The following is an 18,068-nucleotide window of genomic DNA, read 5'->3' as shown; positions in this document are numbered from 1 at the left end:
CTTAAATAGTACATAAAGCCCAGAACCACGCAAATTAACGATCCCAAATGAATTCGAACCCGCGAAGTAAGTAGGAAGTACTCTCCCAAAGGCAACCCAAGCGTAGCATCTCTCCTAGCTAGGAAAATCCTACAAAGTAAGGAGCCCCAAAGGCAACCCAAGCACAACATCTCTCCCAGCTAGGAATATCTCACTAACGAGCAAGCAAAGGCAATCCAACGCGAAGCTTTCTGAAAACTGAGAAAGTATCATGTCCCACACAAAGAGAATTAGGTATTCCCGAAAATAAGGAACACATGCTATCACTGGGAGAGGACCCTTCCCCGCTAATCACCCTCCTTACGGCGCATAAGGAATCTTGGCCTCTCTCAAACCCTAGTCCTAGGACTGGTAAAACGGGTCCACATGTCGAGTTCGTATCAACCCAACTAACCCAACAACCCATTTATATCAACTCGAACATAACATGTTTATTAAACTAGGTCATAAACGACCCATTTATGACCTGAACGCATTTAACCTAAACCCTAACCCTAAGACTACTTACCGCGTTCTTGTCGAGTTCACAAGTTAAATTGCAACCCTAATAGAACTTAAAATTTACTTACATAAAAAATTATATAAATGGGTCAGCCTACGAGCCCGCGGATTAACTAGTGTGATACGGTTATTAAATAAGTTGACTTGTTTAACCAAACACAGTTAACCTAAACCTTAACCATAAAACTAAATGTTGTGTTCGTATCGAGTTATCGCGGGTTAAATTCCCAACCTTACTAGCCCAGTTATAAAAACCAGAGGACTAGGTTTCTGTAGACAAAGTGATATCTCTCCATTACTTTCGTGATCTTTTGCTGATATTTATGTACTTATTCATGGTCATATCCCCCCACTTTGCGGCCTTTCACAACCTACCCTATTATTTTCCTTGCCGTGCCTAAAAACCGGAGTGACAACTGATCTACCAATATATATATATATATATATATATAAACTTAAATTTTAATATACTTGAGGTTGGTGGGTGCATGGAGGCGAGTTGAGTTTCTAAATATTCAGTACTTCCCGATGTTGGTTGGAGTATTTGGGCAGGCAAATTAGATTGTTTGAATGTAGGTGTTAACTGTTAAGCAACAAAATTGGGCAGACGAGAGAAAAAAGTAGGGCAGCGTGTCTCTCTCCCGTAATAGCAACCGGCCACCAAAGGGATGGGGATTTCGTGTTAATTAAAGATTACAAATAGAATGACATTAAAGATTACAAATATGAGATGCGGTGCTTGAAGGCACTAATTAAAAGATGAATGGGGGTGTCACCATATCATTCACTTGAGCTTAATAATAATATATAATATATAATATATAATATAAAAATCACCCAACAAAATCACGAATCATCCGCCCTCCAAATTGATCCTCCTGTAACTGTTGTTGCTGCAACTGCAAGTGCTGTACATTAACATTTTCAGCACCATGCCTGAGGCCCAAGGTAAGGGACACAGCAGCTCCACTCGTCGGCTGGTATGGCAAAAAACCCATCAACGACCCAGACCCAGACCCATCCATGCTTGTTTCTATTTCACAATCCATTCTCGAACGCTTCTCTTGTTGCTTCCACTCGCATTCCAATCGCTTATTTATGCTGCTGCTGCTGCTGCTACCTTCAATATTCTTGTTGGCTTCTGCTTTTGTTTCGAGCGTGTGTATTTCTTCAACCATTGGCTTCCACACGCGCACTCGGGCATTTATGAACCAGTTTGACACCTGCGCGCATTATCATTAGTCATTGTGGTGCGATGCTAGGCTGGCTACTAGAGAGAGTTAAGAGTTATCCACAACACCTTACCTGGTTTCGAGATAGACCCGTTTGAGTGGCTAACATGTGCTTATCTGTGTCCGTGGGGTACCTAATATTAAAACAGGCAAATTAACCAAAGCTCTAATTCAAAGAAAAGACAGACATATATAGAGAGAGAAAAAAGAGGGGCCTACGGGTGAAGAAAATGCTCAAATAGCCAAGCTCTAAGAATAGCCACGGAACGTTCTGGTAAGCCTCTCTGGGGCCTCCACGCGTGTTGTTGAGTAGTGTCAAGGAAGCCCACATTATATCTTTGCCTTTGCAAGCTGCTTTGGTCCAAGTGCTTTAGCCGCATCACCATATTTGCATCATCACCTTTATTAGTACTAGTCGTAGCAGTAGTAGGCGATGACAAATCCTCCCCCAAGGCTTTTCCTATGTGCTTCAGCTGCTCTGAGATGGCATTTTTTAGGCACCTAAAATGCCTAGACACCGATTTCAGAGCCAAGGAGATGTATGGGGTCGCACAACTTAGACCTGCCACTGATTCAAACGATGAAACCACCATCTGCATTTGCTGATGATATTGCTTATACCTTCTGCAAACCTTTCCAAAGTAAACCACAACAAAAATCAAGTTCCCAGGTACCAACCACTATATTATTATTTTCTTCGAGGACAAACAAAAGTTGAACGACATTGGCTAGCTGTGGAAAATCAATAGTAGTAACATTGGCATTATGTTGAAAATCATATAGGCTAGCTGTCTCTTTCACACTATAATAAGGCCACTGGACATTGCAAAAAAAACAACTCATTGGACTTTAATAAAGTGACTGTCAGATGAGTGGTGTGCACTGTTTATTCACAATCGAATTAGAATGCTCCTATACATACATATAAAAGAATACCTCCTGACTAAGTGGGTCAATAGAATTCTGCTTCTTTGCTCCGTGAAGCTACATTCTAGATTCAAAGAATTCATTGCAGTTAAGAGCTACATTGTACATTCCTTGGAGTTAAAACATGAAATCCCTATATATAATTCATTTTGGATCTAGAATATGTAACAAAGAATGGTTGTAGTGCCTCCATATGTTTTTAAGAAGAAAGATATTACAATGGAGACACTCTTAAGAGTGACAGGTAGATCACTGACAGTACTTGTATAATAAATTCAGAAACAAAAAAAACAAAAAAAAAGGAATGGTCACAATTGACTCGTGAAATTTGTCAGTAGATATGTTATGCTGTACTCTCTAGAAGAGTGAACATCATACCATCGCCCCATCAAATGTCCCATCCCAGATTACACAAATAACCTACCAAAAACTTGACAACTTTAATAAACTTGGATGCCCCATAAGTCGTCGCATCAAAAGTCACAAAATTAACCAGTAAATTGACACAGAAATTTTAATTTCAAAAGCACCCCAAGAATTGATAAGAAAATACTTGATTCCATCTTCATGTACATGACAGCAAGAAACATGAAAAATCAGTGGAATAAGACTTCCAGGCCTTAGCAAAGTGGACAAGATAAATTTGTGAAATCTAATTTGAGGAATTAGATAATGCATCACGCATTATGAAGATGCCAGAAGTTGCATATAAAACCATCTATTAAGTCCCAAATCAAACGTATATACTAGATCAATCTAGACAATATTTGTGGGTATGAAAAAGCTTTAATCGTGACTAATCCTTCTGAATATCCAATAGATGTAACGAGCACATCCCCAGACCATACGGAAGAAATATCATTCTACCCTATTTAAAATTATTTATGATGTAGACAGAGTAAACTTGTACCCTTTGAGATCCAAGGAAGAAATAAGATAGCGATATGGAGCATTGGTGCAAAGAGTGAGAGCATAGTAGTAGCTCCAGCATAGTAGTAGCTCCTGCTAGGATTATATATATATATATATATCCGAATTGGGTGCCAAGACCAACCTGAAGGAAACTGAACAACTCGTCCAAACATTTAATGAAAATATCCTCATCCCCCCAACCTCAATCCCATCAATTTTTACAAAGATGTACCAAACTTATTAGAAGTTAAACCACAGTATAGTCTAGTGCATAACAGAAATTAGGAAAAGAAAAGGAATACTAGTATTACTTACGCAATCAATTTCACAACATTCATAATCAAATATACATAGTAGCGTTACAAAGCACACCAAAAATAAAACAAACTAGACAACATGCTAAGAAACATCAAATCTTATATTGGCAACTTATATGCATCTTGCATTGGTTTATCCTTTGTTAATTAGTTGTGCCCTAGATTTTAAATAATTTGTTCACTCAATATGACAATAACAAACAAGCAGGCTATAAATTAACAATCCTGTGACATTTTCCTATGGAGATGAGACCTAGAAATCAAGCACCTGATTTACTTGCACAAGTTAAAGAGAATAAGGAAATATTTGAGAGACTGGAAGGGACCCAAGTGCAAGCTAGTAATATGTTGAGCTCACCAAGGCCAAATGTAAGGCCTAGAGTAGTACTAGAGATGCATTAGGTAGATAGTGAGAGAGAATTGGCCACCCTTATGAATATGAGAACTTTAAATGTTGCAATAGAAGCAGCATTGGTTTGCTTAGTTCTAATTTAAATTTGCTCCAGAGTTTACAACTTATTTGTTTATCTTGGTGTCAAAAAACCTTACTAACTATTTTGGCATATTAGTATTACATACATGAACTTATAAGCAATCTGTCCCTTTCCCCAATCCCCAAAAAGAATGATTAACTTTTCCAATCATTCTTCTTTATATGTAAAGGTAGATTCTTTTGACCTGAGAACTATACCAAAAGAACGTAACCTTCTCTATGAATGTTTTCTTTACCTTGCAATTTCCTTTAATTAATAGGATTTTGGAAATTCACCTGGAGTTGGGTTTGAAGAAATATATATATATATATATATATATATATATATATATATATATATATATATATTGAATTTAATGAAAATGAACTTTGGCAACATAGAGAATCAGTATGCTATGTTTTTTTTTTTTTTTTGAAAGTAACATGCAGAATCATGACAGGGGCCTTAAAAAGGTTCTGAAACCAAACTTGTGGTCATAGACATTGTTGAGCCTACAAACTCTAATTAGTTTTGACTCACTTGTATCATCCATCCACACTTAATTTCTTTACAAAATAAATCTATCTGGTTATCACAGAAGCATTAGTGACAAGAAAAAGAAGAATGAATGAATGAACCAACCTCCTCCTGCATATATAGGAGCTTTGCTTTCTTCTGTTGGAACTCGGGGCGAATTGATTCAGAAGAGCTACTTGCAACTCCGCCATCACAACTCATTTCATTACAAGTAAAATATGTGGAGGAGGAGGCAGCAGCAGCAGAAGCAAGCTCATGAGTTTCGGCTGCTGCAGCATTTAAAGCATCACCTGAAGTGCTAACTTCTCCAGACGCCCTCTCAGACATGCCACAGAATTCATCCAATAACTGCTGTGCAGGCTTCAAAAACTTGGAAGCCTTTAAAATGGTCGCATATCCTGTGAAAGGGCCAAGAGGACCTGTGTTTCGATAGCTAGTGTTAATGTTAGTAGAAATCCCCACTATGTCTTGAAGAGATTTTCCACAGCATTTACTAACTGTTGTTGTACTTGTCGAGTGTAAATCTTGTGACTCTCCAAACTGATGAGCTCCGGGCAGTTTAAGAGCTGGATTTGATGATGAAAGTGATAGAGAGAGAGCCTGCGGATTAGAATCACCACTACTCCACTGATGATGGCAGCTGTCGACTGCTCTATTTGGCCAAGCACCACCAGCATTGTCAAAACATAACACATCTGACGACTCATTTCCATAGGCTGCTGCAAGTAGAGCAGGTTTATTATGATTATGATTATTATTATTATTATTATTATTATTCCCGCCATCATCACTTGCTCTCATATTCTGCGCTTCAGTGAAACCTTTCAAACAAGACGAGCGAACATGATCTTGATGAAATCCAATATTGTACCCAGGTGAAGAAGATATGTTGTTACTTACTTCCCCGAAAATATTATTACTTTCAGCACTACCACTTGCATAACTCACCACCCAATTACCATAATTCTGCGGTTCAATGGGGGATTTAGACAAAGCATTGACGATGATGTTGTTGCTGTTAGACGACCAATTGGGAAACGGACCAGCATCCTCCCCCGCATCCATTATATCTCGTTGCGCTGATAAAAGATTTGACTTGGTCGAAAAATTGATTATTTCCGAGGAATATGGGTCGTAAAGCAAGTTATGGGCGTTATTAACGTTCCGAACATGAACAAGATCTGGGTTTTGTTCCAAATCTTGTAAATGGTGCGCAACTCTCAACTTATCACGCCGGCTTTGTTGTGCTACATGTAACTCTGGCCTAAAGCTGCCCATCTCCATCCACCAAAATTCTCGCTACTCCACCATTTTTATTATACCCCGGCCCCCAGCGCCACCCATCCACTTCATTGCACTTTCCTGAAACACCATTTTTATTTCATATTCAAAATATATATAATAATCATTAAAAACTATCTTCTTCTTAAGCTGAGAAACATAATAATTCAGCATACAAGAGCGCAGAGAGAGAGAGAGAGAGAGAGAGAGGATGCATTACTATTTCATGTTACTTAAGCAAAAGAAAGAGAAAGCGTGGACGCAATGGTTTTACTTTGTCGATCGTAACAACAAATTAGTCTATAGTCTCCCATAGCTAATAAGCCGAAGCGACATAGGTTCCCACATACAGCTCCCAAACTTTTCCACCAACAGTGCAAATTCCTTGGCTGTCGGTATTCTTCATCATGAATATTGAATACCCCCAAACGCAGAAAATAATTAAAATAAATAAATAAATAAGAAAGAAAAGATCAGATCAGATCACTAGGATGGAAACGTAAAGAAAGGAGCCTCAACAACCATACGTGGGTTTTCTTCACGTGTCATGATGAAACCCTAATACGATTATTTAATACCCATAATAATAAACCCATCTCATAAATATAGCCCCCAGCCTCCAACCTACAGATCCACTTCACTCACCTCAACACCACCACTCAACCTTGTACATGAAAAAAGCTCTTCAACCTATAATTTACACATAAACCGTGACAAACTACTTTTTCTTGTCTTTTTTTTTTTTTTTTTTTCTTTTTAAAGTAAGATTTCACTATACAAGTCTCATAATTCAGCAAAGCCCCATGACACCAGAAAGCTTAACCATACTATAATCATCAAAAACTTTAATCCTATGTAGATCCTTTATCTATCTTAAACCAAAACAAGTAGAAAAACAAAAACAAAAACAAACAAAAAAAACATTTTCGTTCAAAAACTCCGACCAAAAAACAAAAAGGTTGACATATATTTACCTCTGGCAACGAATTCTAGTAGCTCAGATCTAAATTCCGGGAACCACCTGTTTTTCTCGAATCGAGTTCATTTTCCGGTTCGAGATTCCGGGGCCTAGTTCGGCGAGGTTATGAAGTGGAAGCTAGGGGAGCTGAGGAGCTTGAGGCTTGAGGCTTGAGCGCAATAATTGCTAAGCAATAATAGCCGTTAGCCTTAACGTCCAAGCGCGTTTACTCTTTTCGCGCATAGTCGCCGTTAGTTTTAACGGACAGAACGGTCCTAGGCTCCTAGCCGTGTGTGTGAATCTTCAGGTATTGAATTCGTGTTCCCCTGGGGTCCCAGGACCGAAATTTCGCACTGCTTTTATTGGCGAGATATAAATGCAGCGACTGTTAGTCTTAACAAACACCCTCAATAAACGTCTCTAATTACGGCAAAGTACCATTCATAGCCCCTGCTTAAATACTGTACTGTCTGCGCCCCACGTCAGATTGGAATTAAAGATATTTTCGTCTAATGCTTGAACCTAAACATTTGCCCCTCCTATACAACAAATTCCCAAATGTATGAATATATTCCCCTCCCCCAATATATGCTTCTCAAATAATTTTATATATATATATATATATATATATATAAATTTCTATCCTTACATTTACTAATAAAACTTCACATTATGCTAAAGTGAAATAAATGTGATCACTTAGATGGGAAGACTAGCATTACTCTTATGTTGAAAATTCTTCAAGCTTATATTTCAAATTCTATTGAATACGTTAGATTGACAATTTTTTAATCTTGAAAGAATAATTGTAAATGCGAGAAAGCTTTAAGATTTTTAACCTTAAGAGAATAATTGTAGGTGCCATTGAAAATTTTAAGAAAATTAAGTAAAGTTTTCCCTTTAGATTTATTACAATGAGTTGTCTTAGTGCATTGCAATATAGCAACTTAATGTCAAATGCTCCATTTGCTTGAATAAGTGCTCAAACAGTCTAAGTCCCACGTACTCGACTTAATGATTAGATGGTCCAAGCTCTACATTTTAAGTTCGTCCAAATGTTTGTCCGAACAAAACAGGTGAAGTCAAGCAACCTCTCACATCGGGCTACCCAATGCATTAGCTCAACCTAGTGCACAAAATCCCGGGTCTTCTCATCAAGAGTGGAAAAGACCCGCCTTGATCTCTCCCTATTTTTCTTTGCAATCTCAAGAAAAAAAAAATTAAAAAAAAATTAAAAGTTAGAATATAAGATCCTCTACATAATAAAAAATTAAAATACAAAAATTATACCTTGATTTCTTTTATTCTCTATGAAATGCTTGTTCCTACATGTAATGTAAATTTTAAGAAATTCTTTGATTTGGAGATATATTATGAAGGATGATATAGTCAACCTTATATATAAATAAAGTGCAAAATGTTATCATTTTTTATTAGCGAATATTTTTTAAGAAAAGATTTTACCATCAAAATATATTCCAATTAAACAAGTACCATCCATATATAGGATGACCTGACCACAATTTAGCGCTCAGAATCTTTTCAAGCTTTATCGAAAATAAAACTAGACCAACTTGAAAAAATCTAATTAGATTAAAATTCTATTATCTATAAAATAAATAAATAAATAAATAAAATCCACATATTCGTTTGCGCTGAATATGTGTTTTGAGCTGAATAATAAATAATAAATAACTTTTGAGCTGCCCAATATTTTTTCAAACTTTTAATTATGATAATGTCTCTATAAACTAATAAAAATTGTCGATGTTCTCCCAATAATAAAACTATCTTTAGTAAAATTAAAAAAAAAAAAAAATACTAAAACTTATAAAACAAACCTAAAAAAAAAAAATTCTAAAGGGTGGCAAATTTAAAATTAAAAAAAAAAAATCCTTTTTATAAGAAAAAATAAATAAAAAATTTCGATTTTTTTTTGTTATAAAAATTGAATTTTTGTTTTGTTTTATAAATTTTTTAAATAAAAATTTCCGTTTTAAAAAAATTAACAATTTTCGTTTAAGAAAATAAAAATTTCCGTTTTTAGAAAAAATATTCGTTTAAAGAATTCATTTTTTAAAAAAAAAAAAATCACTTAAAACAAATTTAAAAATTGTTCTTTTTAAATTAAAATTTTCGTTTTTTTTTTTTTAATTTATAAGAATATTTTTGTCTTATTGTGAAATATATAGGGGCATTTTTATCTTTTTGCTAGTTTTGGGGAGACATTGAGAATGTTTTGAATAATTTGGAGTACATTGTTACAATTAAAAATTTGAAAAGACGTTATTAATTAGGTAGTAGTTTAAGAGGTAGTAATTAAAATTCAAAAAGTTAAATAGAAGCTTCTCTTAGAAAACTCCCCTAAACTTCTCTCTTTTCATCTAAACAACACCAAGAATAACTTTCCTCCTCCTCTTTCACGGTAGCAATGCTCTGTATCTTCTCTATAGGCTTCATCGGTCCCCGTTTCTAGCTGGTTATTTTAGATCTAGTTTGTAGACCTAGATCTAGATCCAGATTTAGTCTCTTCAACCTTAGATCTTATCGTCTTCTTCAGCCAAGGCATGTATTCCGAAGGGATGTCTATGATGCTGTGCTCCTCTGCTGCTTGTGGGGTTTTTGCTTTTTGTTTTTCATTTTGTGGCCTTGGGGTTTTTGAACGTGTTTGTGTTGTTGTCTTAGCTGTTGGGCTGAGGACGTGAATAATGTTTTTGGCTTTCGGGTCGAGAAGGAAATGGTTTGGGTGTGGGTATTTTGCTTATGCTTGGGAAATGGTTTCCAGTGCCCTCGAAAGGAGTCTGCGTTAGCAGATTTGTTCTATAAACTGAAGATTGAGTTGGGATAGCTGATATTTGACATCATAGATTTATTTTTTATTGTAAGATCTGTATGTTTTCGACTTTTATGACGTATAATCTTTTAGTTTTGACTATGATCTTTCAGAACTGTATGTTATATAATTGTAAGAGCTTTTATGCTCTTGACCACTATTAATTAAATCAGATTGATTTTTCCTAAAAGAAAAAAAGAAAAAAAAAATTGAGAGTGGTATGTGTCAATGTGTGTGGACTTTTACCCAATAAAAAAATAAATAAATGCTGTGGTTGAAATTATCATTAATAGAATTTTTTTTCCTTTCATTTATTCGCTAAACTCAACTCTAAGAGAATGTATATCTAAAAATTACTGTACTATAACTTGTTTTAAATTTTTCCCATAACTTTTGGATTATAATGTATTTCAAACTCATAAATAAAATATTTCAAAAAAAAAATAGAAAAAGCTTTGGAAATTTTTATATGCGTCTCTTCGACAACATGTCTTATCTTGAGCGGAAAGACGAAAATGTCCTCAACCGCAACACCGCTGCCGCACGCCAGTGATGGTGAACATGCACAGAGCAGTCTGCAAGTCTTACGTGTGAGGCAGTAATTGGGAAAGGAGCTGTGTTGGGCAGAACGCTGTACGGGCAACTGGAGATTACGTCACCTGCAGATTGTACCTTGTTGGATATAGCTCTCTGGGCCAACTTTGAATGTCGACCGCCAGATCTTTTGCTTGGAGACGATGTCTTGTTACCGATAACCGATAAAAAAAAAAGCCGGTCACATAAATGTACCTCAGAGTCTCAGAAGAAACTCTTACTCTCAGTTATGGCTCACTTTCATCATGATTAATTTGAACCGTTAATGAGTTTTTATAATAACTAATCCGACGGTGGGGAGAAAAGTACAGACTGTGGAGAGAGAATAGACATATAGAGATAAGACAAAAGGTGGAGTAGCTGATAAAATATTCCTGGGAGAAAGCAAAAGGTATTTAATTAGAGGCCGTGTGATTAAGATCGTATGGCCAGTTGCATCAGTATTCAACACTAAGCCTACTGGCTTAGTGTTGAATACTGATGCAACTGGCCAGCGATCCAATCAAAGAGACGTAGGTAGCTCACAGTCATAGCTGGGTAACCCACGTGGTTCGGAGGGTTGTGATGATGGAAGAATATCAGATGACAGGGCAATGCTCAAAATGAGAAAACCAAGGACATCAGCTCACAGTTGTGTGAGAGCCACCTGGCGGCCTGTAATACCTTGTCCCCTCCTCTCGACTCGCCTGCTTCTTTGCTTGCCAACTTGGCCACCCATTAATTATTTCTCTTATTTTATTCCGATTCTATAAAACAAAATCATATCAAATCAAAAAGGAGTAATATATACCTTTAGAAAAATACTAGCTTACAAATAATTTTTTTTAAAGTTGAATTTATTGTAAATCTTTTTATTTTTTCAGAAAAATTATCAGTAAACCTAACATTCCTCATATTTTTATATATAAAAGATGGGAATGTAGTTTTTTCAAACTATAATTTTATTGTCAATATTTTTCTTCCCAATCACTAATTGTGTCAATGTGTAATGCTCTAGTGAAATCAATTAACTGATAATTGATTTTATGGTTCGCATCTCAACCTTATTCTTCTCGGAATAGGACTGAGGGATCTCTAATGTGCAAATTATAATTACTCGCAAGTGTACGAGTCATGTGCAGTACAACGTGTGCAAGTGTAAGGTCGATCCACAGGGAATTGCGTTACAAAAATCTATTTTTATCTAAACTAATCATATTTTAACCTAGTTTCGAATTTTGAGATCTTTGAATAAAGAAATAAACAAATATAAATTAAACAAAATGACAATAATTAAATAATGAACCACTAAAGTTTCAGAATTCACCTCATCAAATCAAAGAACACATTCTCATGTTTAGTTCATACATCCGACAAGCGATTAGACCCAATGCATGTTCTACTGTTTTTATAAAATCCCATTGAATCATTCAATGAATCCATCTCTATTACAAATCACAAAATATATCTGGTTTAGTTCAAAAGATCCAATGTATCCATATTTTGCACAAAAGAAAATGGATATTCAAAGTAAACCAAAAGATGCAATATATCCGTTGGATGAAACACAATGAATATCCAACGTTTTCACGATTTATAAACAACAATCAATCACAATTTTGTTACACAATTGAATTGAAACGAACATACATTATATTAAATGACGGAATTGTACGAACTAAACATAAAAATATGCAAACAAATCAATGATGAGGCTTCATCTTCAATCTTAGTTGAAGATTTAGCCTCTCATGACAAAAAAAAAAAAAATATAAAGAAACTAAAATACTTCATTGAAATCAAAGTACTTACAAAAGAATTGGAGTTCAAAGCTCCAAGAACCCAGAAAACACGAAAATTGACAAAGCATGGCGCCCCTTGCGCGTCTCGGTCCGTTTACAATAAGAAAAATTGATATTTATAATGTTTAGTTAGGGTTTCAGCGCTGCCAGGTCGGATGAGTGCGCTTGATCCCACCCGTGCATCAGGTTTCTTGCGGCATAGCGCTTGGGCGCTGCTAGCTTGATGGTGGGCGTGACTGCGCTCGACCGCACTTCCAAAACCGAAAATGCTTTGCTCAACTTTCTTGCAACTTTCGCCTTAAGACTACAATTTTCTCTCAATGACCTGCAAAACACTAAAACACAAAAACTAACCAAAACATCATAAAATAATAAAGGTAAAGCAAACATAAATTAAGGGGCTCAAATATGTAATATTTGGCACTCAACAAATACCCCCAAACTTACATTTTGCTAGTCCCTTAGCAAAATAAAATGAAAAAAAAAAAAAAAAAAAATCAAAGCATGAAACATAAGTCCGCCGTCGTGGGAGAGGCGATTGCATTTAGCATATGCAACAAGCCTTTTAAATCCCTAGGCGGACTAGAGGACGAATGAAGTTTCGTGAGGGTTTAATAGCAATGATACCCACAAACAGTTTTAGCACTATGTTATTGACAAACACAAATTTCTACACAAACACATGGTTCTTACATCAGGAGCAGATTTAACAAAGTGAACATCACAATCACATCATCAAGTCAACCACAAATCATTCAACTCAAAGATGGAAATTTGAGACAACACATTCTCCAATAAGTGCAACGTGAGATTAACATAGAATCATGAGGCTTCAATCTACTCAAAGTTTTTGTGTACCTGAAAATTCATAGGAATTCTATCTGATGAAAACAACCAAGGCTTAAGTCAATATATGCATTTTTTTGTGTGTCTAAGTTGTACAGTGTTTAGCTCCTTTAAGCTTTTTAATTGACCTATGTAGTGAGTGTTGGGCTAGTGGCTCCCAAACCAGATGGTTTTGGGGCACTAGATGTAGAAACATCCCTAAGGAATGGAACACCAAAAACCTTAATGAAAGGCGTAAAGTGTTTGGAGGAATAGATCTCGCCTTTGAGTTTTGTGTCCTATGGGGAATGCATTGCAATGCAGAATAGAGTCCACAGCCAGAGTCGTGGAGGCATCTTGGCTCTGCTACCAGCATTGTTATACTTGTTCGCAAATCTCCCCTCACACATGTCTGTGATGATTTCTGCAACGTAGAACCTGGGAGGTTGTGCCTCAAACAGTGCTTCTTCTAGAGGGTGCTCATCATTGCATTTTAGAGCAGTGGCAATGTCGGCTAAAGTCACCTCAAGATCCTTGCCTTGAACGGTTGAGGACAGGACACCTGGCCTGGTTCAGTCAAAAGAGAGATGCTCATAGAACTGAGTGATCAATTTCTTGTAGGCAGTGGAGGTGACGGGCTTGAACATTCTCTTAAACCCACGGCGTTTTAATTCTTCAACTGCCTGGTTAGTAGCTTCAAGCTATTGGAAGTTTTCTCGAATTGCAAATGTCGTCTCAAAAAGAAGCTCCCTCTGCTCAAAAGTGGGTCAGGGGGGTGTGGCTTGAGTTACAGAGAACCGAGTGGACGAAGCTCGAGCTTTAGGCATTGTGCAGCTTGCTTCAAGATTTTTATCAAGTAGGTGGTGGGCACTTCCAAAACCAAGTGGTGTAAAACCGCTTCAAAATGGCTTCAACACCCTGCAAAACAAGAGCAAACCAACACAAAAAAAGCAAGAGCACAATTCGTACCCACGGATTGTGCTTAAACAACAAAAACTTTGGGGAAAGGGGAAATTGTAAAAATGGGTTAGGAGAGAAGAATGGGGGAAATAAAAAAGGAAAAATGAGAGTGGGAGGTGCGGTGGCGGTGCTTTGTCAGAATGGCATTGTGCTGTGGTGGTACGGTGACTGGAGGTGGCGCTGTGTGTGCTTGGGTGGTGGGGTGAGAGAGTGGTGAGTGCAGATGAATGGTGGAGAGAGGGTACGGTGCTGGGGAGAAAAAATTGAAAAGGGAAAAAGGGGGAAAGTGACCTAAAAAGTGGTCACGTGACCCTTTGCCTGAGTGCGCTCGATCGCACTCTCTCAGAGGTGTGCGTTTATGCTGGTGATGCGCTTGAGTGCACAAAAGGTGTGCTCGTTCGCAAAAATAGAATGCCAATTATTTTTTTATTTTTTTTTTCCGCAAAAAGACTAGAACAAAGAACAACAAATATAAAATTAACAAAATAAAACTAAAACACTAGATGATACTCCAACCAAATACTAGTAAAGTGCAACACATTGTTGTAAATAAATATATATAATTAAAGAATGAATTGGAACAACAATGGTAAGGATAAAACCCAGTTGGAGATCATGAACCTTGGCCTGATGGAGGACTCGAGTGCATAGTGTATGCGCTCTATCCTGTGGAGCTGACTCATTTAGTCAAAATATAGGGGATCCGCCAAGCCAATAGAATCCTCCCCATTGAAGTGCTTGGTGCTTTTTGACCTTTAAGTTTAAACTTGAAACACCAGTCTTTTCTTCTTTTGCACCAAAGAGAATGAATTTTTCCTATAGCAGGGGGATTCCAATTGTCTATAGATCGGGGTGGACTACTCTAAGTTTTCTCAAACAGTTTCTTATCCAGTGGGGAATCATGAACTGAAATAAAATAAGAAGAAAACTCAGGGAGCTTTTTTGTCTTGATGTTCTCAATTTGCTCATGTGGTAGCTCGAACATCTCTCATGGACTCTTTGTACTTTGGGAATAAGAGTTGATGTTGAAGAATTCTCAATTCTCTATTTTTTTTCCCGATGTGGTTCTTGTGGAACCTCAAATTGCTCCTCCTTTCTCTCTTCCACTTGATTTTCAATCACCTCTTCACTCTTCAATGTGACAGCTTGCTCATGATAGTAAGTGCCCTCATCCTCTATGTAATGTCCATTGTAATTGGCCATCGATTGATCTTGGAGCGCTTCTTCTTTTAGGGTCTCTGATATTTGCTTGAAGTGATCCTTTGTCTTGGCTATGGTGGATTGCAACCGTTGATTATAGGCCTTACTGTGGCCAAGAAAAGTTGACATTGTTTCTTCTAAACTAGCATGCGCTTCTTCTAACGCAGAATTCGTCGGTGGAGGTATCTCTTCTTGGTATTGTTGAGGTGGAGAGGAATATGAATAGTCATATATGGGAGATGGTTCCTCTTCATGAGCTACTATCTTGAAAATGGATTGCCTCAGACTGGGGCTAAGATAAGAATATGATTGACCATATAACTGTGGAGATGGCTCCTCTTCATGAAGTTGTGGTGCTTGAATTCCAGGAGCTTGAGCTTGTCACAAGAGATTAGACTGTTGGTTCCATGACGGGTTATAAGAATCAAAATAGCTGCTGTTCCCCTGTCTAGAGAACGATATGTTCATATGCCCAAAAAAATTGTTAGAAATTTGTCTTATTGAAGGACATTCTTTAACATGGTGATAAGGGTCATGGCAAAATAAACATGGTCCATGAGGTGTCAGAATGCCTCCCCACATGTGTGAAAACAAAAATAAAATAACAAAAAAAAGTTAAAAATTAAAAGGGGAATAAAAACAAAATTAAAAATAAAACTTCTAAAGATGCAAACTCGAATGACACTGTATGAAAAGAAAAGAAAAAAATCAGATCTATACTTAAAACAGTTTCTGTACTACTGTCCGGATGTGCGATCGATCGCATCGTGAGGTGAGCTCGATCGCCCTGGAATGGGCACTCGAGTGCACCTCCAGAGGCAGAACAGGAATTGCAGAAAACTAGAAAATAAAAAACTAAATTAAAACAAAAATAAACTATGGAAAAAAAAATTCCGAACAAAATCAAACAATCCCCGGTAACGGCGCCAAAAACTTGTTGTGCCAAATACTACATAAATTAATAGATAATAATTGATATGTTTTAATTCGCAAGTGCACAAGATCAAAACAATAGTATAGTGCAGTAAGTACGGGATCGTTTCCACAGAGATTTTTGATTTTGCTTAGAATTGATTAAAATATCAACTTTGTCACGAAATTGATATTGATATATTGAAAGGAAATAAAGATAAATAAAATGTAGGGTTTTGATATCCACCACTAATCATGTTCAAATAATATAACAATATGCCAATGCTCTAATCATATTATAAATACCTAAAGTTTGTCAACCTAAGGGTATGAATGTCTACTCTTAAGTTATTGATTTTTCAAAGCAATGAATTAGGCATGGGTGTCTACTCTAATTCTTTTCTTTCTTAAAGGATTTAACATGGGTGTCTACTAAGTTGTTCTTTAACAAAGCATAAATCTGTGAAAATCGACAAACACATAAGGCATAAGGCATGGGTGTCTACTCCCGGTACCCATGTTGATTAACCTAAGAACCCGTGGTGAGGTTCTTTTGTTACTCTATTAAGCCCAGGACTCGATCATCCAAATTGACTTAAATAACTAATTCATACCACATGCATATAATGGCCAATTACACACATATGAGAAATTCAATAAAACAGGAATTAATCAAGTTAAGTATCACAATATAATTATCACAAAGGACCAATATTGAAATATTAAATAAACATAATTAGGGCTTCAATTTAGCCCTACTAAAGGTTTAGTTACACATAATTAAAATAAAACTAAATAGAAAAGGGAAAGAAAGAACTAAAAACGACTCCTTGAAATAGCCTCTAAATCCTCACCCCAAGAGTTGTGTCTCAAGATGGTCCACCGAATTGTAAGGCTTAGAGGTCTATTTATAGGCCTTAGAAACATTCTAGAAACCTTAAAAATCGTAGCTTTTGCGTTCTAGTTCGCCTAGGGTTTTGAAGGGGTGAAAAGAGCACTTTTCGGAATAGGGCATTGCTGCCTTGCTTTTCTAGCAGAGGTGCGCTCGATCGCGGCCCGTGTACGCTCGATCGCAAGTCTGCGATCGATCGTGTGTTTTCTATGCTCGATCGCAGATGCGATCGATGCTGCTTCTTATGCGCACGAGCGCAAGGCTGCGCACGCTTGTCTAGACCTCTCTGGAAGTGCGCTTGATCGCACTACCAGAATGCTTTTGCTTGACTCAAATCTTCTAGCTTTTTTTCAATTTGCTCTTTAAGCCTGATACTTCCAGAAATGCTTTCTTTCTTCCAAAAACCTATAAAACAAAGAAAATACCAAAATGAAATAAAATAGCATAAACTAACAAAACTAAGAAATTAACAAATATAACTTAAAGGCTAAAATATGAATATTTTGGCACCTAATAGAAGGATGATAACAATATGAACATGACTTATGAGGTGCGTGAGTTTGAAGAGGCTAGGTATGGGCACGCCTAGCTGCCATGAGTTGGTTCACTCTCTCCTCTAAGTCATCAACATGAGGAGTTAGAAAATGTTGCACTAATGACTCTTAAGGAGAGTAATTGCAAGGTGAAGGCATGAAAAAATGGTTATTGAACTGCGGTTATTCATGATGGTGCAGTTCATGACATTGGGGAGCATAATTTCCCGTAACATGAGCTTGCCACGAGAAATCAGAAGGGTTGCTCCAGTCTAGGTTATAAAAATTGGAATTTGTTTCAAACCTTGGTCTGGAGAAAGAAATGTTCATTTGCTTATACGAAAAATTGGAAAATTGTCCA

The 18,068-nt window shown here is 36.7% G+C and overlaps 1 protein-coding gene across 1 annotated transcript; it reads right to left on the bottom strand.

Annotated features, from left to right (window-relative positions):
• Positions 1 to 1,161: 1,161 nt before the first annotated feature.
• Positions 1,162 to 7,339, bottom strand: LOC132164126 (uncharacterized). Its single transcript, XM_059574552.2, has 5 exons — positions 7,194 to 7,339; positions 5,044 to 6,300; positions 1,992 to 2,404; positions 1,846 to 1,906; positions 1,162 to 1,763 (listed from the first exon to the last, which is right to left on the bottom strand). Exons 2-5 carry the CDS (start codon positions 6,220 to 6,222, stop codon positions 1,374 to 1,376), a joined length of 2,043 nt encoding a protein of 680 aa, XP_059430535.2. The 5' UTR covers positions 6,223 to 6,300; positions 7,194 to 7,339; the 3' UTR covers positions 1,162 to 1,373.
• Positions 7,340 to 18,068: the final 10,729 nt, after the last annotated feature.

Source organism: Corylus avellana, chromosome 8, assembly GCF_965113065.1.
Source record: "Corylus avellana chromosome 8, dhCorAvel1.hap1.2, whole genome shotgun sequence".
NCBI lineage: Eukaryota > Viridiplantae > Streptophyta > Magnoliopsida > Fagales > Betulaceae > Corylus > Corylus avellana.
This window is presented reverse-complemented; position numbering and strand designations above follow the sequence as displayed.